Source organism: Anolis sagrei, chromosome 2 (assembly GCF_037176765.1).
Source record: "Anolis sagrei isolate rAnoSag1 chromosome 2, rAnoSag1.mat, whole genome shotgun sequence".
NCBI classification, from domain to species: Eukaryota; Metazoa; Chordata; class Lepidosauria; order Squamata; family Dactyloidae; genus Anolis; species Anolis sagrei.
The window spans coordinates 256,187,706-256,211,791 of record NC_090022.1 but is presented as its reverse complement, the minus strand read 5'-3'; the positions used below and the strand labels follow the sequence as shown (position 1 = coordinate 256,211,791).

General features: G+C 37.5%; 1 protein-coding gene across 3 annotated transcripts in view; it reads left to right on the top strand.

Annotated features, from left to right (window-relative positions):
- The window catches only part of ADGRV1 (adhesion G protein-coupled receptor V1), a 280,553-nt gene that overhangs the window by 11,380 nt on the left and 245,087 nt on the right, over positions 1 to 24,086 (top strand). For all 3 annotated transcript variants that reach the window (XM_060761771.2, XM_067464543.1, XM_067464545.1), the window contains exons 2-11: positions 3,882 to 4,066; positions 4,943 to 5,092; positions 6,086 to 6,181; positions 9,193 to 9,297; positions 10,501 to 10,614; positions 12,111 to 12,676; positions 14,884 to 15,154; positions 16,513 to 16,842; positions 19,100 to 19,276; positions 20,257 to 20,480. In XM_060761771.2, the coding sequence (XP_060617754.2) occupies positions 3,882 to 4,066; positions 4,943 to 5,092; positions 6,086 to 6,181; positions 9,193 to 9,297; positions 10,501 to 10,614; positions 12,111 to 12,676; positions 14,884 to 15,154; positions 16,513 to 16,842; positions 19,100 to 19,276; positions 20,257 to 20,480 (2,218 nt within the window). The remainder of the gene's footprint in view (positions 1 to 3,881; positions 4,067 to 4,942; positions 5,093 to 6,085; positions 6,182 to 9,192; positions 9,298 to 10,500; positions 10,615 to 12,110; positions 12,677 to 14,883; positions 15,155 to 16,512; positions 16,843 to 19,099; positions 19,277 to 20,256; positions 20,481 to 24,086) is intronic.

Genomic DNA, 24,086 nt, shown 5'->3' with positions numbered 1-24,086 from the left:
CCCGAAAAAACCCACAAGAACATCTCTTGAGCTGCTTGAAGAATGTGTCATAATCCAGTCAGTCACTGTCTTGCTTCATTTCTTCATCCTAGACCAAGTTGTGTTACAACTTGGGCAACATACATTTTGGTACTTCAAATGTTAACCCTGTTTCTGGGTATGTTTGACCTGCTGATTCCCAAAATGGCACCTATTTCCCCCTATTAGCTCTAGTATTTCAGATACATCTACTGGTTGTCATCTGCTCACCCATAAAAAACCATGATAACCACATCTGAGAAACTAGAGCTAATGCAGTCTCTCCAATGCAATTTTCTGAATCAGTGCCATAAATAACCCCAGGAACTGGTCTAAAATTAAGACACCAAGAATTTTTTTGTTGGGCTGTGTAAACTTTGATTCTGCTGTTGCCTGCCTTTGCATTCCAGTCACCAGTGATTGAAAAGAAGTCCTGTTTTGATGTGTGATCACTCAGTTTCCTCCTGGACCCCAGCACAGAAGCTTTCAATTGGTTTATCTTCTGTCTCTGTCGCTGGAAAATAATCTTGGATTATAGTTATATTGATGAGTTTCCCTGAATACTTATTGAGATCAGTCACATGCTTTGTTTTGCTTCATCTATCCTTGCTATAAGATGTTCTCCTAACATTTTCATTTTCTGAGTAAAACACTGTAATTATCTGACTGTATGACCCTTCCTGTTCTATTTATTTATTTATTTATTTATTTATTTATTTATGATATTTATATGCTGCCCTTCTCACCCCGAGGGGGACTCAGATAATTTAGCTCATTCACCCCAAATATGCAATGTTTATGCATTCCATTGCTTGTTGCACTATGTCTAGTTCTCCTGATTCATGCTTCTCACATTCTGTGTTCCTTTAATATGTATTGTGTACCTTCAAACTTTCCTTTCACCTCTGAGCCAACATTCCAACAGCATGACCTGAGTCCAGTTGTGTCATTAACTATAACACAACTCATAATTGGTTTTTTTTTTTGTTGTACCCTAGTAGCTGGTTGAGCACCTGAGTTTCATCTTTTTTCACTATCTCTTGTTTCATTTTGGATTGGCTCATTAAAGAGTTTCCTTGATAAAAGATCATCAGGAGGAGGTTGTTTACCATTTCTCCTTCTGTGATTAATATTAACAAGAATTGCCTGCGTGACCGCATCTCCGTGTATGAACCCACGAGCTCCCTTCATTCATCCGGAGAGACCCTACCCGCGATCCCACTTCTCCGCAGGCGCGTTTGGTGGGGACGAGGGACAGGGCCTTCTCTGTGGTTGCCCCCTGACTCTGGAACACCCTCCCCAAAGACAGACTAGCACCTTTGTTGGCAGTCTTTAGGAAGAATCTGAAGACCTGGCTATTCCGATGTGCCTTTTCGGAATAGGATAACCTCCAGCACTATGTCCCAGAAGAACTTTATTAGAGTTGAAGACTCTCTGCACACTGCACTTGCCCAGAAATCCAACATGCCACCTGCCACACCCAGCACTTTTTTAACCTGTACCCATCACTGGCCTGGCCCTGGTTTTTATTGCATAATGATGTAATGTTTTGTTATTGCTTACTGCTTATGTTTTTAATTTGCTTTGAATTGTATTGTTATTGTTTTGCTGTTGTTGTGTTGAGGCCTTGGCCTTTGTAAGCCACATCGAGTCCTGCGGGAGATGCTAGCGGGGTACAAATAAAGTTTAATAATAATAATAATAATAATAATAATAATAGCTATGGTTCCACCACCATTGTCTCTGAAAGATCCTCCACCAGAGTCATCTGTCACTCCTGTGCAAGAAATGCCAGAGTATCTTAGGGGTTTGCAACCATCGATATAGCTGGATTACAACTGTTTCAGCCCAATTCACTGTCTAGACAGACACTGTCTAAGCAGCAACATTCCTATGTTGCTGCCATTCCTTGCCAGCCATGGAACCCCCTGCTAGTGCATTGTTATTGCGGTTCCATGTGTGGATGCTAGAATGGGGTGTTCTCCTTTCTGATTGATGGGATACCCATTCTGGCATTGCAGATTTAACAGGTGACATCTAAGTGTTCACAGGAAGCTCAATGACCAGCAAGGAGTAATGGTGGTGACATAGGGACAAGGTTATTGGCCAGAATGAGGATGTGATGGACATTGGCCTTGAATTCAGCAGGGACATGCTTACCTTGGGGCTGCTTCAAGGCGGAAATATACTGAAGAAACTGCACGGTGTAGATATGGCCTCAATCAAAGCTTAACATGAACCACGGAACCTATTTTTCCAAAAAGAATCCCTAGAACTTATTTTTACAAGGAGGGTTTAGCTGTGGAGTCTGCAAGATGCTGTAGTGATAATAATAATTAAACTCTTTTCTTGTTTCCTGTCAAAGTATACATAAAATATTCAAAGAAATATATTCTATGCTCCAGACCTAATGTAAGACCTACAAAAGGATTCATTTACAAACTTATAAGCATCATTTTACATCCTCCTTGATAAGAGTTGTTGTGAGATAATTATTTATATCAATGTAGCTATTCTCAGTTTATTTGCGAACAAACAATGCATACACAAAATGAGATAATTTCAAAGAAGACCCTTGGGCATATGAATTAGTGGAAATATTTATAAGCAAAACCATTTGATGATGTTGTGTGACACTTGAAACGCATTCTACTCTTTATCTAGATCATTTTTTTTAAAAAAACCCACTATCCTTAATGAAATTGTTTTAGGAGGTAGTTGTTTGAAAAGTTATTTTAATATACTTTTTTCTGCGGTTTTGTGAAAACTAATTGTTGTACAAATTAAAAATAATAAGAAAGAATTCATGCTAACTGAATAATTGATGATATGAATATTAGACTTCTCTTGTTCCACAGGAGTAACTTTATAGTTTTAGAATGCCCCTTAGCAAAGGTAATAGAATTCAGGTAACTCTAAACGCTGTTAACTTGCTCCGTAAGGATCATATTTTCAGGATTGTTTACTAGAAGCACACCCCGTGGGAAGACACTTGGTCAGTCTTGACAAGATAACAGCTGAAACTAAAAGGTCAACAGCACTCTTAACCCATCATAGATCATGCCTGTAGTATACAAACAGAGAGATTGATTCAAAGTTTACAAATTTTACATGGTTTACAGTGTAAACTTTATGTCCAAATTACAATTTTACCCTCACGGTAGTTGTATACTACATTAGAAGTCATTGGAACCACTTGGTAAATGAGAATCTATTTTTATTGATAATTATCTTTGATATAAGAACCCTTTTTTCATTTCTCTCTCTCTCCCCCCCCCCCCCCCCCAAACGGTTTTAAAAGTTCCCCATCAAAATATGGCATTCTCAAATTCTTAGACAGTAATTTGTAACATTATAAATGTGGGTCACCTTCCTGTGCAGTCATAGGAATAAGAGCTTACTTGATGTGATCAGTTGATGGAGCATTGTGTTTCCGATTGTGCCACCTTCTAATGCTGCACAGAGACTGAAAACCCATAGGGACAGTGGGTTTCCAATTATATGACCTCATCCCAGTCCCCTTCTTTATCTTGAAATGTGTGAGCTTATATTCAGCCCAGCTTATTTGAATATACTATGTGCTGTGCCATGTTTCATTCGAGGAAGCAAAGCCCTAGTCAGACACTCCCTTCCCCCATGATTTACAATTGCATGTGCAGATGAACAAAGATACATTTGCTAAAATTTCCATTACAATTGTGGCTAGTTGATGGCTCACCACTACTGACATCTATTCATTGCAAGCCTATCCAAATGGATACAATTTTAGAAATGTGATAACAATATTGGCCATTCTTGAACAGAAGTTATGCAATATCTTAATTGCTGTGGCCACATTTCAGTATTTTATCCTCTTTTTTCAGGGATGCCCTCTGTCTGTTTAGTAGCTACATTCCTTTTAGCATCATCTATCAGTTTCATCTCAGGAGAAGCAGAGGTAAAATTTACCGGACAAACAGAATTTGTAGTTAATGAAACTACTACAACAGTTATCCGCCTTGTTATTGAAAGGACAGGAGAACCCGTGAACGTCACAGCTATTGTAGCGGTAAGAGCATTTCTAATTTAATTTTTCTTGATATCAATACTCTGCTTTTATTGTGAGTTTTCAAACTATGGATGTTTGCCATAGATGCAGGCGAAACATCAGGAGAGAATGCCTCTAGAACATGGCCATATAGCCCAAAAAAACCTACAGCAACCCAGTGATTCCGGCCATGAAAGCCTTCGATAATACATTGTGGATGTATAATTTAGAGAAGTGAAGATTTTTTAATCTTGACAAATTGAGGAGGAAAATATTTCTGCTTTAAAATGTATTTATTTATATATTTACAGTACTTATATTCCACTCTTCTCATCCTGAAGTGGATTCATGGTGAATCACAAATCACATATATGGCAAACATTCAATGCTGATTATACAATAACAAAACAGAGAACAGATAGGTTTTTTCCTCATCATTTGGCATCTTTGGAGGCTGTGCTCAGTTCCGGCCACAGGGGGTGCTATCGCTCCATCTCCTTGCTGAATAATTTTTGTTGTCCGTAAACTTTCCTGTGAACTCCGTGCCTAAAATACCTCCCCACATAATGCAGTTCATATTCATTTACTCACATTGCTGTTTTCGATCCACTAGTAGGCAGGAAGCTGGGCTAAATGTCAGGAGCTCACCCTGACCCGGCTTCAAGTTTTCAGTTTTTTGGTTGGCAAGATTTACTGCAGCTGCAGCTGGTGATTAATCTGCTGTGCTAAAGCCGGTCCCAAAAGACCAGCACAAAAAATTCCATGCAATATAAATACATAAAATATATTATAGAAACAATGAAGGTTTTTAAAATAATGGCACAGAATGTAGCCGAATGAGTAGAGCTCTCATGCAATTGTTCTCTCTTTACGAACTTACATGCACATGTATTGCAGATTCAGGGTGAAAATACAGGTGACTTTTTCGACACGTACGCAGCAGCATACATATCTGAAGCTGAGACAAATAGAACTGTATACATTTCTGTGTGTGATGATGATCTTCCAGAAGCCGATGAGACATTCATGTTTTATTTGACACTGCAGGTAAGAACCCCCCCTCCTAGTAAATTAAACTGCATATGTGTTCTTAGTAAGGGAAAATGAATCTTCCCTGTATTTGTGTTGGTGAGCAAAGGGTGGATGTAGGGCTGCATGTAAAAACATCTGTTGGGGCCAGATATGCCAGAAATGGCCAGTGTTATTTAGAGGATATAAGTGGTCTTGTTAAGTAAACAAGTATTGAAGGTTGTTTCTTCAAGATCTGAGGAGAGGAATGTGTAGCTCTCATTTCTTTGGTATAGATCAGAGATCCTCAAACTATTAAACCAGTCCCTCAGGTTGTTGGGGTGTATATGTGTGTATGCGCTCATGTGTGTACAGACTGTAGTTTGAAAAAAAAATGAATGAATGTCTATGTACACTTCACATATCTTATTTGTAGTGCAAAAACCATTAAAAACAATATATTATTTAAAATGAAGAACTATTTTCTCTGTGTTTTTTTTCTTCATCCTTATAATTGATAGTTTTTGAACATTATATTTCCATCTGAATGAATGGGGAATATTTGGACCTCCTTATGCTGTAAGACTACAGTTCATATCCTCCTTCATCCTTACCTATACTAAGTGCTGGTGGCTGTTGCAATCCATCCACATTTTGATATATTTCTAGCCTCTGTTTTAGACAGTATCAAAATATCTTCAGATTCTTAGGGGTGGGAAGCAGTACATACTTCCCATCTATGCCCTTATTGCCATGGTTTCATTAATACTGCCAACCAGTGATTAATGATCTCCCAAGTTTGTGTTACACGTTTCTTTATTTACCCAGACTGTGTCTATAGAATTTGAATTCCACTTCAAGCTTCGGGAACTTTCACTTGACAAGTACCTTTTTCTGGAATGTGTCATTATGAAAGATTCATTTAGCTGGAAAATAAACATATTATCCAATAAGTGAATTTTCCTACTTGTTGGCTCTACCGTTTGCAGTATATCCTTCCACATTTGTTATGGTGTGTCTTATTTTTTTTAGAAGCCGCTTCCAGGAGTAACAATTGGATCTCCAAGAGCTGTAACTGTGACAATTTTATCCAATGACAATGCCTTTGGAATTATTTCTTTCGACATGGTACATTTTCATTTTTTATATATTCTTTGAAATTAGAATGTGTCTCATAATTTAGTAGTTAGTGGTAACCAGGGTATCTTATGTGGTATAATATTTGAAGACATTTGTTGCAAGTTTAACTCTCTGCTACAAAGTATAATAGTAAACATATAACTTACAGCTTCATCCTACTCATCATAAGGAGTTGAGAAAAAACAATCTGGGGCCTTCAGACTATTCACTCACACTGCTATATGAAAGTCCTTAATTTTAAATATGTTACTTCTGTTTAATTTTGCACCGTTGTCTATGGCATATAGAACAGTAGGTCTCCCTATTGATCCAACCTAGCCAGTGTTTTCTTATACAGTGATCACATAATGTTTCACGTGGACTAGAAAATGTCAAACCCAAGGGTGAAACACTTAATAGAACATCCAAAGGGCTGATATACATTCCAAGTGCATTGAAATAGCTGACCAGGAAGTTTATCACATGAGGTGGCAAATTGCAGTTACAGTAGGACAACAACATCTTTGCTTTGGACTTATGGTGTCACTCCTTTCCTGCTGCTCTTCTCCTGGGACACCACTGGAAGTTGTTTCTTTTACAAAAGGAGGTCAGCAACAGGTTATTTGTGCTTGTAAAAGAAACACTTTACAGGCTGTTTCCCGCTGGTAGAGCGGTGGGAAAGGAGCAACGTTATGTGATACATCCAAAGCAAAGATTTTGTTGTCCTGCTGCTATTGTGATTTGTGTGCCCAAGCTACATCAGTTGATCAAGGGGATGCAAGGGGTAGCACCATTATTTCAGAGAATGTATATCTTTTCACTCTCTTAGTTTGGCAAATAAATTAAGAAGTGTATATATGTGAACTATTTCATTGTTGAAGAATTCTGTATGAACATCCACTTGTGAAATAATAGTGAATAATTCCTTTGTGGCCTCCAAGGTTCCTTTGCATCACTTTGTTCATTTTCAACAATTAGGAGCCCTTTGAAAGATAAATGATGCAAAGAGAAAAACAGAATAAGTGGATGAAGGGGGCAGAGAGTATGAAGACACATTTTGCTCTATTGTACTGAGTACTGAGCTAAGCAAACAGTATAATAGTAATGATTTGTGTTACAGGACAGGCTGAATGACTATGTCTATTACCTGGGGGATCTGAAAATTGAGAGAAAATTTTGTCTGATTACATACTTGAATATTAAAATTTAAAGACTGATACTGAATTCTGAAATTCAAAATACTCCAAAATTCTAATTGTCCACATGAGTGGGAGAAGGCAGGGACACATTTGCTTTCTGATGATTCAGTGTACACACATGTTGTTTCATTCACAAAATTATTACAAATATTATGTAAAATTACATTTAAACTATGTGTATAAGGCACATATGAAACATAATTGAATTTCAGTTTTAGACTTGAGTCCCAACCCCAAACTATCTCATTGTGTGTATATATGCAAATACAGATTTCCAAAATCTGAAAATAATAATAATAATAATAATAATAATAATAATAATAAGCCCAATCAACATAGTTAAAATATAACACAAAAAATTTACAAAACAACTTCATAAAACAATATAAAACAGACAATATCATAACCCAGTATAAAAACAACCATCGAGCAAACAACCAATAGCTTGATATTGTGAACAGTTTCTGGGGTCGGATGGATGGGCTGGTGCAAATCACTTGTGAGGACAGTGCTGATGGATAAAGTGCAGAAGCCAGATGACAAATTCAGGAATAGAGGGCAATATGAATAAGAGCACTATATCTATGGGTAGGGGACCAGTAGTAAAGCACAGGTACTAGATCTTAGGTCATAGCTGGGGGCTAAAATTATTTGGGGATCTTTATAAAAGATGGACAGGATGGGTGCCAACCTAATCTCCCTGGGGAGAGTGTTCCAGACCCGAAAGGGGGGGGGGGGCACCACTGAGAAGGCCTTCTCTCTCTTCCCCATCAACTATGTTTGTGACGGGGGTGGGAGTGAGAGGAGAGCCTCCCCAGGAGATCTTAAAGATTGTGCAGGTTTGTAGGGGAAGATGCAATCATGAATATAGGCAGTTCCCAAACTGTTTACAGCTTTATAGGTGCTAACCTGCACCTTGAATTGAGACCAGAAACTTATCAGCAGACATTGGAACTGTTTGAACAGGGGGATTCGCTCCTGTTAACTGTCTGGCCACTGTGATTCTACTCTGTGATTCCAAGCATTTCAAATAAGCAATACTCAACCAACAATAGCAAATGTAATAAATAACAACCATGATTTATTGTCAGTTGTATCCAAGGTTGTTATTAAAAATCGGTTTGTCTTTCAGTGAACTTTCAGTGATTTAAGAATACCTTAAAGATTAACAAGATTTACTTGACTAAGTCCTTCATGGACTGCAGCCCACTTCTGCAGTGTATGCTCAATAATCACATACATGCATGCACACTTACAAATATACAAAGAGAAAAAAAAGGAGCGGAGATACAAAAGATGCCAGCGTAATGATGAAGGCTTTAAAGGACCACAAGAATTCCTTGTAGTTTTTCCTACAACAGACAAACACAGCTATTTCTCTTAATTTAAAAGTAACTACCTAACCTAAGGAATTCATGGGTTTGCCAAGTCAATAGGCAACTTGATGTAACATACACAAACATCTAGCAAGGCTTTCAATTATATGTTTATTAGTACCTTTAACATGACCTGATTAGCAAAATGACTAATTTAACTGTACAAATATTGTAACATAAACCCCCTTGATTTGTTTCTAATAATCATGATTTTTTTACAATGATATTTTAAAATATTTATATCTGTTGTCTTTCTTCAGTTTGATTAGTCAGATTAATTGGCTGCAGAGAAATGGAATAACTGCTGTGGTCCAGTTCACAGCTTGGATGAATTTGTCTCAGGAAATTTGTGTTTCTATGGTAATCGTTCTCTGTATTTTCTTCTCTTTGTGAACCATTTCATTGGAAACTGACCGCCTGTTGCTTCTTTCCCATCATATTTTAGCCTGCCTTAATCACACTGAATGAACCCAGAAGTGGGAATCAATCTGTACCTCTTACTCTAGTTAGGGAGAAGGGAACCTATGGAACTGTGACTGTGATTTATGAGGTAGGTGTGCAGAAATATTTTATTTATTTATTTACAGTTTTTATATTTCGCCCTTCTCACCCCGCAGGGGACTCAGGACGGATTACAGTGTACACATATATGGCAAACATTCAATGCCAATTTTTGACATACAAACATATACAGACATACACAGGGGCTATTTAACTTTTTCTGGCCGCCAGGGGAGCTGTCGTTTTCATCGTCCATCTGCGACGCTGATGAAGCACTTCTGCATTCCCCACATGCTTCCCCGCTGGAATGCTTTGCTGGTGTCTTCTTTATGGCCTCATAAATCAGTTAATTTAGCCTCCCCACACTTTAAGGTGGTACCTAATTTTCCTACTTGACAGATGCAACTGTCTTTCGGGTTGCAAAGGTCGACAACAGGCTACACAATTGGTTGGAAACCCATTCCAACCTGGGCTGGCTTCGAACTCATGACCTTTTGGTCACTGTGATCTTAATGCAGCTGACACTCAGCCAGCTGCACCACATTCCCGGTGTTTCAAAGCATTATTTTAATACAATTTAAAAAACTATAATGCTACAAGCATAACAATACAGATGACAATTCTGGAATGACTATTTCCAAATATTCTTACTAACATTGAGAGGATTAATTTAATTCTGAAGATTGTGTCTTAGACCTGTAATCAGATTTTCTATCTATTTTATGGGAAAAAGTGGCAAACGGTTGGTCACAATTAAAATCTAGCATAGTTGCCAGCTGTCTATTCAAGCCAGGAAAACAATCTTTTCCTAGTTCTGACAAGATCTACACTTGCCATGAAATCTCTGTAGATAATTGTCAGCTTTACTATGTGGACATATTGAAGGGAGAAGCATTTCCAAGAATTCTAATATAGGTTTGAAAGAAATTGAGAGCACGGGAATTTATTTGTAAATGTATCTGCTGTGATTATTTTGAATGTTTCAGTTTCCTTCATACTCTGATAATTAAGAAATGAAATGTTCTGCTTTTAATACAACCACTAAAGTTTCCTTAGCTTTCATTTTAATATGATGTGGTTGGTGGTTTTCCTGTGGGAAATAAACAGCCAAATAAATTTTATCTTTCTTTCAACTTAAATATAAATACAAATCTAGTAATAATAGTGCATAGTACCTTTCTTTCTGAAAGTTGTTGATGATTGTTGAAAGTATTCTGCATGATCACTGAAATTACATAATATTTTTTCATAGGTGGAAGGTGGTCCAAATTCTCCTGAAGAAGATCTGAGTCCAGTAAGGGGAAATATCAGTTTTCCTCCTGGCACAGCTGTATTGATTTATAACTTATTTATTCTGGATGACCAGGTGAGATGACATAGCATTTTCATTGTTTTGATATATATCTCAGGATGATGAAATAATTTGTTTATGCTAATAATAGCTGTTAACTTTGTGGGACTATCCTGTATTTTTGATGTAATGAGCTGTATTTGCTGTTGTTGTGTGCCTTGAAGTCATTTCTGACCTATGGAGGAATCTACTATCTACTGTTTCTTGGCAAGGTTTATTGAGAGGGATTTGCCTTTGTTTTCCTCTGAGACCGAGACAGTGTGACTTGACAATGGGAAGGTGGTTTTCATGGTCAAGCAGGAATTCAAACCCTGGTTTCCAGATTTATATCTCAGAGTTATAATGTGATTTGCCCAAGGTTACTTGGTGAGTTTCTGTGGCAGTTTGGGAATTCAAACCTTTGCCTCTAGAATCATATTCCAAATCTGAAACTGGTTCTCTTCTTTACAACATCATAAATTTTGGAATTCATGGTCATTGCATAATTTTAGTGAGCAGAGACACTCAAAATTTATGTTGGAATATGTTTTGCTTCCGGGAGAGGTCTGAATGCTTCTTCACTCACTAAACTATTCCTCAGCTTCTGTGAAATACCCATATTGGTGAGATTGCTTGGTGTTTTAAAAATTATAAATTATAAATACTATTTTTTTACTTTTTTGATCTATTATATCGCACAAAAGTGTAGTGCAATATAAATGATAACTAACAGTGAATAGATTATTTGCTTGTTATAGGAGAAAGCACATATCAAGATATACCATATGTGTATTTGAATATGAAGTGTTTTGTGCTGTAAATTGTAGTAATCTTGAGGAGTTTTCATAAAATAATACAACTGGAAGAGATCACATGGGCCATATAATCCAACCCCCTGCCATTCAGGAAAAGCACAATCAAATACCCCCGATAGCTGGCCATCCAGCTTCTGTTTAAAAGCTTCCAAAGAAGGAGCTTCCATTACACTCCGAGGCAGAGTTCCATTGCTTTTCAACTGACAGTAATGGAAACAAACTTGCATAACAAATCCTCACCATAATACCTGCACCTTCACATTCCAAAAGAAGTGTGATCAGAGAAAAATGTTTCTTTTTTGTTATCTATTATTCAGTGATTGTTTATATCAAGGATTTGTGGGATTATGCAATATAGAACGATAGGAAAGATTTATTTATCTATTTAGAGGTAGATAGGAAATTCTGTAGAGAGACCAGCATAGTAAAGTGGATTAAGGATAGGACTGTGACTTGATATTAGGGTTCAAATCCTTGGCCATGGAAACCTACTGGGTGACCTTAGCAAGTCACATTCTCTTAGCCTCTGAAGAAGGCAAAGGTTCTAAACAAATCATGCCCAGAAAACTCTGTCACAAGGTCACATTAGGGTTCTTAGAAACTGGAAATGATTTGAAGGTACACTGCAACCAATTTTTTTTCTTTGACCACTATTTTTATTTCTAAGTGTTTGCTTTTATATTGAATAATTATTAATGATTAATTTTATTTTTCTAGATTCCAGAAAATGATGAACTGTTTATTCTTCATTTGAAAAGTGTTGAAGGAGGAGCTGAAATCAACACGTCAAGAAATTCTCTTGAAATTATTATTAAGAAAAATGATAGCCCGGTGCGATTTACTCAAAATATTTATATGGTATATGAGGAAGATGATACATTAACAATCCCAGTCATTCGGGGTAAAGATGACAGTGGAAATTTAATTGGACCTGATGAAAATGAAGTCTCAATTTGCTACAGCATTGTAACTGGAAATTCAACTACACATGCTTATCTTAATTTAGATTTTCTGGATTTACAGCCAAATACAACTATTTTTTTCCCGCCTTTGGTGCATGAATCTTATATTACATTCAAAATTCTTGATGATACTATACCAGAAATTGCAGAGACATTTCATATCTTGCTTCTCAAGGATACTTTACAGGGTGATGCTGTTTTAACAAATCCATCCATTGTCCAAGTCACCATTCAACCCAATGATAAACCTCACGGAGTATTATCAATCAATAGCATCTTGCTGCTTCATCCAGTTGTTATTGATGAAGACCAGATGCTAAGGTACCATATATTTCCTATGTATTGATAATGGAAGATTAGGTTAATGAAATGACTGTAGTTTAAATCTGTTTTGATTGCAAACAAAATCATATTACCTTACAACTTGCTAGCAGTTTGTAAGGGTACTTTTAAAAGAAAACTAGCCTTGAATTGTGTTTCTTTTGCTTTCATGCTAATGACTTTGTATCAGACTTTGTTCTGGGTTCTGTGATCAGAATTCTCATAGGAGCCTCATAAATGTTTTGGGGAACAACTCTAGGCAAATACATGGTTTTGCCAAAACTAGGGGTTGAAACTAATGTAGAGTCATGTTTACAACTGTATTTCAAATGACAATCATTCTTTAATTGTAGATTACTTCAGGTACTTGTAGTTAAAAATCAATTGATTTTAAGTGTTTCTGTTTCTTGAAAGTTCTGAATTTTATAATTAAGTTGATTCATTGATTTGATGAGACTCAGTTTCCCTCCATTGGGACTAGTATGTTGGATGCTATTCCAAAATCTATTCCAAAATCTGGGCTATACATTTTATAGGCAGTGCATGGTATGATAAGCTTCCTAGAGGTGTCCACTTTCATTTAGGAGTTCGTAATTCGTAATTTTTGCACCAGCCAGCTTATCAGAAGTTGGGTTGTCTGGTGGAACCTCCTAGAATGATTTGGAGATGTAAGTCTCTGGGGAAATCTATTGGAGAACATAAAAATGTTCCCCAACTGCATTGCTGGCTTTAAAAAACCCTGTTTCTGATATGTAAAAATAAAATAACTAACTACTGAATGCACACATATAACCATGATGAGCAATAGCGTAGAGATCAGATACTGTTCAATTTTTGTGTTTGCTTTGCTCTTCCAAGCTATTAATGATCTTTCAGCGTCTCCTCCTCCTCCTCCTCCCTCGTCCTCCTCCCTCCTCCTCCTCTCTTCCTTGTTAACTGTATGATAATAGGGTGATTCCATTAATGAAAGACTTCCAAGTCATCCTAATATTAACAGCTCTGTTCAGGTCTTTCAGATACATAGCAATGTCTTCCTTGATATACGACTACATCACTACCACCCCAGTTGAGTGATGGAGCCTGATGCCACCCATCATAAAACATAGCCTCACTTCTGGCGGGGCTCCATTGCTCAACTGTGGTGGCAGCATGGTTGGATGCTGTGCCAAAAATACAGGAGCCTCCCCATGCTCTATTATGGAGCTACCACAGGAAAAGCTGCATGGCAACGCTTTCCCAGGTGTGATGAAGAAGCGTTTCTGCCAGCTGGGCAGGGTATGAGGTACTGGGATTGCCCCTCTGCCCCACCAATTCACACTGAGGCTGGTGAATCTGCAAGGGTGACTTCATTACTGTGATGAGGTCCTGAGTTAATCCATTTGTAATGCAGTTTTCCTCTTTTCCTCCTGCCCTCCACTTTACTAAGCATTATTGTCTTTTCTGTTGAGTGATGCCTTCTCATGATATGGTCAAAAGTATGTCAGTCTTGGTTCCTCATACTATTTTTTAAATGTGCAATATTTCCATTTCAGTTCTGCACACTATAGGACATTTAACTCAAGCACAGATGATATGCTGTAGAAATAGCATAACACTTCTATTTGTGAGCGAAATTTTAACTGTAGTGCTTCTTGGTTGATAATATGTGCTATATACCCTCACTTTGTTTTAGGGAAGGGATCTCAAGAACTTTTAAGTATTTGTTAACCTCAGCTTGTGGCAATGCATTTTTAAACTGGTCTGCTTCTTTTATGACTCACTATACTGGTGATTTAATTAAAACAAGGAACTTCTATGTGTTTGAGGCCCAATATCTTCTAGAAACTCATTATGATGCGCGCACACACACACACACAGGTGTTGATTTTAAAGCATTAGTACAAAACCTAAAGTTTACGTTTTGTACTTAGCACCTTGAATTATACCTGGATGCAAACATAACTAGTGGAGCAACATCAGAATCTGTATAATATAATTCTGCATTAGCTTAGGCTTCAATACTTTCAGCTACAGCCCTGGATTACAGTAAGTTAATGAGGTTACCAGAGCATTGAACTTCATAGTTAGGCTGTCAGTTCAAAGACAATTATAGCTGGAATCATTCAAAGTAGGTACCAAGTTTTCAGTCATAAAGATGGTTGAAAAAATATTGCAAAATTTTCAAATCTACATTTGTCAAATTCCCTGTTTCAAATTCTTTTTAATAGGTATGAAGGCATTACTGTTGTAAGGAATGGTGGAACACATGGAAATGTTTCAGTTTCCTGGGTTATAACCCGTAACAGCAGTGATCCTTCACCAGTGACGGCAGATATTGCTCCAGACTCAGGAATATTATACTTTTCTCAAGGGCAGCTATTGGCATCACTTCCCCTGAACATTGTGAATGATAACTTGCCTGAAGAAGCAGAACCCTACTTGCTCAGGATTCTCGCTCATACAATACAAGGAGGGGCAGAAGTGAGTGAACCAGCTGAGGTATGTTCATGCTTATTCCTCTAAAGAAATGCAAGCATTCAGACACGATTTTCAGGATTAAGTAACATGTGATGTAAGGTTAGTGAAAATTAAGAAAGATGGTAGTTCAGAATTTTAGCTGGGGTAGATCTATTTTTGTAACTTTTTAAATACATTTACAGTGCAGTTCTGTACATGCTTACTTAGTACTAAAACTTCAGTGGGAATTATATCCAGAAACTTGTTTAGGACTTGCAACTCTAGGGACTGGAAATTAAGCTCTTTGTTCATCTTATTCCTTTTACAATTAGAGAGATGATATTTTCCAAGCCAGTAGAATCTTTTGTCAATTTTGTGTAAAAGTATTACTGGCTGTAACCATTTATGGTAAGAAATATATACAAATTAAGACTTTATCCAGACAATGAAGTGCTATCTGCCAAAATTTTAGGAGATTATAGTATACATTTTTGATGCCAAGTTATACTTGCCAAGTCACAATACAGTTTTCTCTGATCTTTTGGCTGCAGCACAAAAGGCTTTAAAATATATTGATCTTTCTGCAGTAGCACACTAAAGACCCAGTGTAGCTGAGGAGTCACTCTTGGACATCTACACAAAATTCAAAAGCTTTCCAGTCCTTTTCATGGGGTATACCAAGTTAAACTTGGGTGCAATTCCAAAGCAGCCCTGTATTTCAGAAACAGTGTGGACAGCATGACTGGCTCCAGTATGGACCAGTATGTTGTCCACACAGGTTGCCATTGCCATAAGCTTTTCCCTGCATTCCTCAGTCCAGCAAAAGGGGGTGGATTGTGCCTATGTTTTCCCCATTGCCACTGCTGAGCAGCTGCAGAGCTCTGGGAAAAATCCACCCTGAGTCCCCTCAGGGAGATAGGGCACAATACAAATATATATATTTATTTTTGTTATAAATAAAAGGTCAGGACTTCTTGATACAATGGTGTTCTCTCATAGTTGCCATAATTTACAAAATATGAATGCTAAGGTTAGCTTTCCTAGATCTCAGAATCTGAGGGAACATAAAACCTTTTCTCTATAAGCTTCCTTAACCTGATCATTCTAGGCATGAAAGTTACTTGAACCTCTGTATTGTGACTTCCTACTATAAGCAGTTAATTCAAGACATATGTAGAACTAACATTCAGATGAATGTAATTAGAATCATAGAGTTGGAAGAGACTACATGGGCCATCCTGTCAGAATAAGAGGCATGTAAAAATCCAGAAATTTAATGAAAAGAGAAAAATCTAGAAGTTTGGTCAGTCATAAACAATGATAGGATAATACAGTATAGTTTTTCATGTCATTTGTTTAAAAAACAACCCAAAAATATTTTGTCATTGTCATTCTTGCAGCTTTTGTTTTACATACAAGACAGCGATGATGTCTATGGTGTGGTAAAATTCTACTCTTTGGAGAATCAGAGGATAGAAAGCAGCCCAGATGGACGGTTTTTGTCTCTTAGCTTTGTAAGGCAAGGAGGAACAGTGGGAGATGTAAAGCTATCTTATACAGTTGTATATATCCCTGCTGGTCCTGTGGATCCTGAGAGAGCTAAAGAAGGTGTTCTAAACATTTCTGGAAAAAGCATCCTCTACATACCAGAAGGGAAAACTGAAGACATTGTAAAAGTACCAATAAGAAATGATGCATTTCTTCAAAATGGAGCCAATTTCTTAGTACAGGTATATATTATTGTTATATGTTTTCAATTCCAATTTATGGAGATGCTATCATGGGGGTTTCTTGGGAAAAATTATTAAGTTAATAAGTGAAGGTTTGTTATAACTCTCCTTTTAAGCTGAAACCAGTGTTTCCTTGGTTGAGTAAGGATTTGAACCCTGGTCCCTCATGGTCCTAGTCCAACATTCACACCACAACACCATGCAGCCCCTTATACAGTTTCAAATTATCCTAACTTGTCATGTGTACTTTTACCATGATTGTTCCATTTTCTTTAAAAAAAAAAGAAAGAAAAGAAAAACCTCACTGTGTATGAAACCACTAGTAATGCTACTATTTATCATTAAATCTTATCTCTAAGAGCCGCCGCAAACTAGGCTCCTGCGGGAGCAAACCTTGCGAGCACGTCCTTGACGTCATGAGACTGCGCCTCTCGCTCTGCCCCTTTCTCCGCCCCTTTCTCCGTGCTAGAGAAGAAAACCACTGGTTTTTCCTTTGCTAGGGCAGCATTGCCAGTGTTCTCTCTCAGTTGAATTCTGCCAACTGAGAGAGTACGCTGGCAATGCTGCCCTAGCAAAGGAAAAACCACGCTGGCACGGAGAAAGGGGAGCAGAAAGGGGCGGGGCGAGAGGCGGAGTCTCATGACGTCAGGGACGTGCTGGCAAGGTTTGCTCCCGCAGGAGCCTAGTTTGCGACGGGTCTAATGTTCCCAACTTTCAATTATCCACAGAGGTTTTCTCCTACACTAGTCACAGATTAACCCTTGCAAACAGATGATGTCCTTAAACATAATCATATTGTGGCTAGAAATTAAAATCACTGTTTGTAATGGGCTTGAAAATCTAGTTAAGAAGGAATCTACCACATATGCTCATGTATAAGGAGACTTTATATATAAGTTGAGGGCAGGTTCTGGGCCAAATTTTGACTTTGATATGAGTCAATAGTACAAAATAGAGTCAAAATAGTACAAAATATAGGAGCCCTCGGTAGTGCAATGGGTTAAATCAGGGGTCCTCAAACTAAGACCCGAGGGTCAGATATGGCCCTCCAAAGTCATTTACCCGGCCCTTGCTCAGGGTCAACCTAAGTCTGAAACGACATGAAAGCACACAACAACAGCAGCAACAATCTTATCTCATCAGCCAAAAGTAGGCCCACACTTCCCATTGAAATACTAATAAGTTTATATTTATTAAAATTGTTCTTCATTTTAATTATTGTATTTTTTTAAATGATTTTGCACTATAAATAAGATATGTGCAGTGTGCATAGGAATTCATTCATATTTTTTTCAAATTATAATCCTGCCCTCCAACAGTTTGAGGGACTGTGACCTGGCCCTCTGTTTAAAATGTTTGAGGACCCCTGGGTTAAACCCTTGTGCTAGCAGGACTGGTCGCCCAACAGGTTGCCAGTTCAAATCCAAGGAGCGGGGTAAGCTCCCATCTGCCAAGCTCTAGCTTCTCATGCAGGGACATGAGAGAAGCCTCCACAGGATGGTAAAACATCAATCATCCGGGCGTCCCTGGGCAACATCCTTGCAGACAGTCAATTCTTTCACACCAGAAGCAACTTGAAGTTTCTTAAATTGCTTCTGACATGAAAAAAAAATCAAAAATGTAAGATGAAAATCCTAGAAATTAATTCTGCTCATAGTATTTAAATTTCTTTGATTCTGAATATAAATTAACTAAGAGTTTTCTGGCAAGTTCTAATAAAATCTGGGGGTTTTCCCACCACAAGATGATTAGGATGATTTAAGAATGTTTATACATTATGTTCTTCAGCCATTAACTTAATCACTGATTTGGATGGAGATCTGAAAATGTAATATTTTTTTCTTCATGTTAAGTTATGTGTTCAAATGTGGCAAGCAAAAGGAGCTTGAAGTGTATATCGATGTGTTCCCAGAATAACTGAGAGGGTGTAAAGTTATTCCTTACTGTAGTGAGACTATAGTATGATAATTTCAACAACAGGATTCTTTCTTTTAAATTAGAAGGATGTTACGTAGTCCAACAAATAATTAGGGCAGGTGTACAAATGCAATAGATACAAACGCTATATTGGTATGTTTCTTCAAGTAATTTCTGACTTATGACAACCCAAAAATGGCAAGATTTGTTTCGTGGGTGTTGCCTATCTTTTGTGTCAAGCAGGGATTCAAATCTTGGTCACGAGAGTTATAGTCCAACATTCAAACTACTATACTACACTGGCTCTCAGAAAATAATATCTTGATTTATCTTATTGCAGCTGAAAAAGGTCGAACTGCTGAATATTGCTCCTTTGATCCCACCTGTAAGCCCTAGATTAGGTGAAATCCAAAATATCTCCTTAAAAATCACACCTGACATTGCAAATGGGGAAATTGGTTTTATCAGCAACCTTCCAATAGTTTTACAGGAGCCAGAAGATTCAGCTTTTACAGAAGTAAGTAATTTTTCCCAATGTTATTCCTGTATGTTGCTTTAGAGCAGTCCAAAACACCTGGAGGACCAAAGTTTGCCCGTGCCTGCTTTAGAGGAATTACGATTGATGTAGATAGGTGCATTCAAGTCACTGCTGCTGGTGGCAAGTGTTTTTTTTTTGATAGAACTGGTTATGAAAGTGTTTGCTGTTACCTTTAAGACTGGGGAGAGTGTGATGTAGCAAAGGTCGCTCAATGGGTTTCCATGGAAGGGAAGGAATTTCAGCTTTGGTTTCCCTGAGTCGAATGGGTGCATCTACACTGTAAAATTAATGCAGCTTGACACCACTTCAACTGCCATGGCTCAATACTATGGAATCACAGGAGCTGTAGTTTCATGAGTTTAATTTTCTCTACCTAAGAATGGTGTTGGCTCGTCAAACTACAGTGCCCATGATTCCATGGAACTGAGCCATGGCAGTAAAAGTGGTATCAAACTACATTAATCCACCCTCCCCTCCCTAGAACAACCGTTAAACCACTACAGCATGCTGGCTTTCTCTGTGTTAGTAAAATTATGATTTCCCAATTCCAGATAAAATCAAGATTAGAAGCAGTATGTGTCTCAGTATAAACTGGTGATAAACACAATCTGGATGGCATTTGAGATATTTATATTCAACTATGGACTTTACATGGATATATGATTGACCACTGAAAGTTGGGCTGGATGGGTCTTTGGTCAGATGTAATATAGTTCTTATGTCTCTAAGTTCTTAAATGCTATGGAACTTTCAGAAAGAGCAGCACTTTTCCTATGCAGAGATTACTTTAGATGATTTTGTGTGTTTGTGACCTAGGTGATGAACTAATTCTTAGCTCTTGGTCATACTTTCAGATATGTGTTGTCAGAATTTAAGAAGGGTTGTGGTCTGGTGACCAGAAATGCATTTGTGTCTATTTAGAAAAAGTACAAAACCCACAAACTTGGTATATCTTCCAGATCTCCATTCCCTTGCATCGGGATGGGACTGATGGACAAGCCACTGTGTTTTGGAGCCTGATACCATCTGAGAACAACTTAAAAGCAGTGACTATTGATGATATAAGACCTTTTTCTGGATCTGTTGTTTTCTTATCTGGACAAAGTGACACAACAATCAACATTATTGTCCTAGCTGATGACATCCCTGAAATGAATGAGACCCTGATATTGTCATTAGACAGGTACTGTGACAGAATAGTTTGTTGAAATGAAACCAATATATCCCTCCATCATAGCAAAGATTATTTACACTATGAATGCACAGCTCTTCATCCCACAGCTGTTTAAACTGTGTGCACCTAGCTGGGAGTAGTCCTTATTAAACACAGTTGGTTGGATTCAAATTTAGGTGTTCCCAAACAGGCAATTGAAACCAGATGGTGCAACCTCTTGTACCCAAAATGCTTGCATTGGTAGTGGAGTTATGGGACCCTGGTGAATGTGCTAAATTGTGTGCAAGAAGACAGGTTAATGATAACTTAAGTGAGTAGTTCATATTTCTGCGAGGCAGAGATGGAGGACTGTATCCAGGTGCATGCATCTAAATATGGATCTAACCCAAAGTGTGTATTTGCATGTTATGCTCAGTTATGTTTTGGTTTGTTGCTTTAGTCATTATTTGTATTTGTTTCTGAAACAACTAAACAACCATTTTTGCTCCATTTTGCTAATTCTTGTTTTTTTCAGGTAGCTTATCATTTAGACCTTTCTTTCTGGTAACACATTGACCGGGAGATAAAAAGGAGACCCACATGACTACTTATTGCTTATATCTTTCACAGGAGCAACTTTGTTAATTATTTGTTATTGTTACTGATGTGTCTCCTGGGCTTGAGCTGGTGACAGGTCCCATCACTTGAATAGTGGTAATGTAGAAGGCCAACAGCAGGTTGCTTGCTTTGATTTGTTTGAAAGTCTACAGCAGTCCAGTGAGTATTATGGAATAACAGAGAGTTAGGACATTCAAAAGGTCTTTCTAGACTTCTGAACAGTACAAATATTGGTGTTATTGCAGTGCTGTGCTCAAAGGTGTTCATACACACTTGTTTAAAACTAAAGAAAGATGTGTACTGTATAATCAGTTAGCACAGAAAAAAGCTCTTCTCCGTCACTTAAAGGTCTGCATTCAGAGTAGATCTAGATTTCAGTTTGTTGTAAATGGGTTGAGAATATCATTCTGTATCATTCAAAGCCAATTTAATTAGGGAAATTGCTATGCACCCTATGGGAAGGAGGCTATGTTGATGACTTAACAAGTATTGACTCCATGCTAAACTTCAGCTTAAGAATATTCCAAGATCTCCGTGGAATGAAAAGATTTGAATATGGGACCTGATTGGAGTATGTGGCCTTCCATGACTGAAATAACATATCTAGAAACTGTGACTGAAGGTCTGGATGGAGGATGTAGATTTGATGACATTTTCTATGTGGAAAATAATGTTTGATACAAAATATCCTGTAAAGAAAATAATAGTTTTTCTGCATACTATCTTGTAATTGGGAATTTATTATGTGTAAAATTTACACATGGTTGATTGATAGAGAAAAAATATTTTTGCATTGAAAACCTCATTTTCAGCCTATAAATTAATATTTATGTGATGAATCTTTGAAAACGGTGTGGTTGTTGAAGTCTTTCTCACAGCAGGAAGAAAATTGCGAAAATTACTCTTTGCTACCTTTGAAAAAAAAAGTTAATAATTACATTCCAGTTGCTCTTTGCTTCATGCTTAAGCCAACCTGAAAAGTTATATCTTTGCAGTTTTACCCTGAAAAATTTTCAAGCACATATTTGTCTATATCAATTCACTTGCTTTGGTGATGGGAAGTTTTAGCCCCTGTTTTATTGTATGAATACCATTGGCTGAAGCTTCTAATATTTTGCACTTTAAAAACCAGTAATTTTAGTTTTCCCATGAACAGGCCTGTAGCCAGGATTTCGTTTGGAGGGGGGGAGGGGGGGCTGAATTTTTTTCAGGGGGGTTCAGGGGGGGCTGAGTCTGAGTGAAAGAGGGTCTAGCCTAGCAAACCTTTTGTATCATTGCCCCAATACCCCCATGCATATGGGATATATTGAGTATGGTGATCAGATCATGATATGAATAAATATAAGTTTAAGTAATGCACCAGTAAGCCTTTTCGCGAACCACCATGAAAATTTCGGGGGGGGGGGGGGCTGAAGCCCCTCTAGCCCCCCCCCCCCGGCTACATGCCTGCCCATGAGGAAAAAATAACATACCAAAGAGAGTTTAAAATTAAGCAAAATTGAGCCTCAATTTTTTGTGCACATTCTGTTTGTGATCAGTATAACATTCACTAATCAGAAATTAGGGTAGTGGTACATAATCTCATGAATATTTATAGGTATTTTCTAAAGGTAGAATAATGAATGAATTAATATAAAATTGTGTGTTCTGGTTATTTTGGGTCAAGAGTAATGTAACTCCTTGTTACTGACCTTCTGTCATATTTCCTACTCAGTGATGCATACTATATGAAATTTACCCTCCTGCTGTTGCCTACATTATCCACTTCTGTATGTCTTTCAAATGTATCCTTTATCATCTTGATGCAATTTACCTTTGAATTTATGACTGTTCTCTGGCAGTTACTTATATGTGCCTGTTATGTTTCAACAAGCTCATCTAGTACATGCTTACACATAATACTTTTCTGCAACCTTTTTGTTTGTTTCCCTGTTCTTTATATCATTCTTACTATTCTCTTCAATCTAATTTGCTTTTACTATATTTCATTTACTATCATATGAATACACAAATGAAAAACATAATATAAAATTGCCTTATATTGGATCAAATCTAGCAGTGTCAAAGTTGTCTTATGCTGGTCTGTCAAAGCTGAAAGACAGTAATTTTCACTTGTTACGGATAGATGTCTTATCAAGTCATGTTCTGTGCTACAGACTGAATGTACACATGGAATCATATGCTGTTCGATTGAACAGTCATAACTCCATTCAGTGCTGCAGCCTAGAACAGGCAGAAGGTAGAGTCCAAATGCAGTTGGTGAAAGTCAACTGTTAATTAAAAGCAAAGATCTGAGCTGCTCTAAATGATGTTGTATTATAACTCCCATCAGCCCTAGCTAACATAAAACTGTGGTTGGAGATGATGGAATGTGTACATCAATATGTTCTCTTCCTTTTTTACTGTGTGACTTTTAGATTGTGAGCCCTTTAAAAAGGGATGATATCATCTTTGCAACTATCACTTTGCATCTAACACAATGATAAATGAAATGTTAAGAGTACTAGTAAAATGTATTTTTCTTCTGCCACACAGTATTTTCTTGCTGTGTATAGTCCTTCTGTATAACCATTAATTTATCCACTTTCCAGAGAAACATGTCCTACTTATGTGCTTTTTTCCAGCAGTGAACTGCATACCATGAGCAATAAAAATGTAGATAGCATTTATTATAAATCAAAGTAATTGGCATCTTTAAAAAGCAAGATTTAGCATCAGAGACATCCATTCATTTCTGGTTTTTATCTTCTGTCAAATACTTGTGCTTCAACACTAAGCATCCTTTTAAAACTGCAGTAATATGGGACTTAGGGGGAAATGTTCTCCTTGTTTACATAATTCTTACCATTTGATTTACTGAAAAAAGAGTTACAAATAAACTTCATGCTGTTTTAATGCCTGTTTAAATAAGGGCTTTCAACTATGTCCTCCTTACAACATTTGAACAATGGTAACCCCCTGGCCTTCTTTATCTGCTTAGACAATTATTTGGGCAGCTTGCTAGAATGGCAGTTCCAG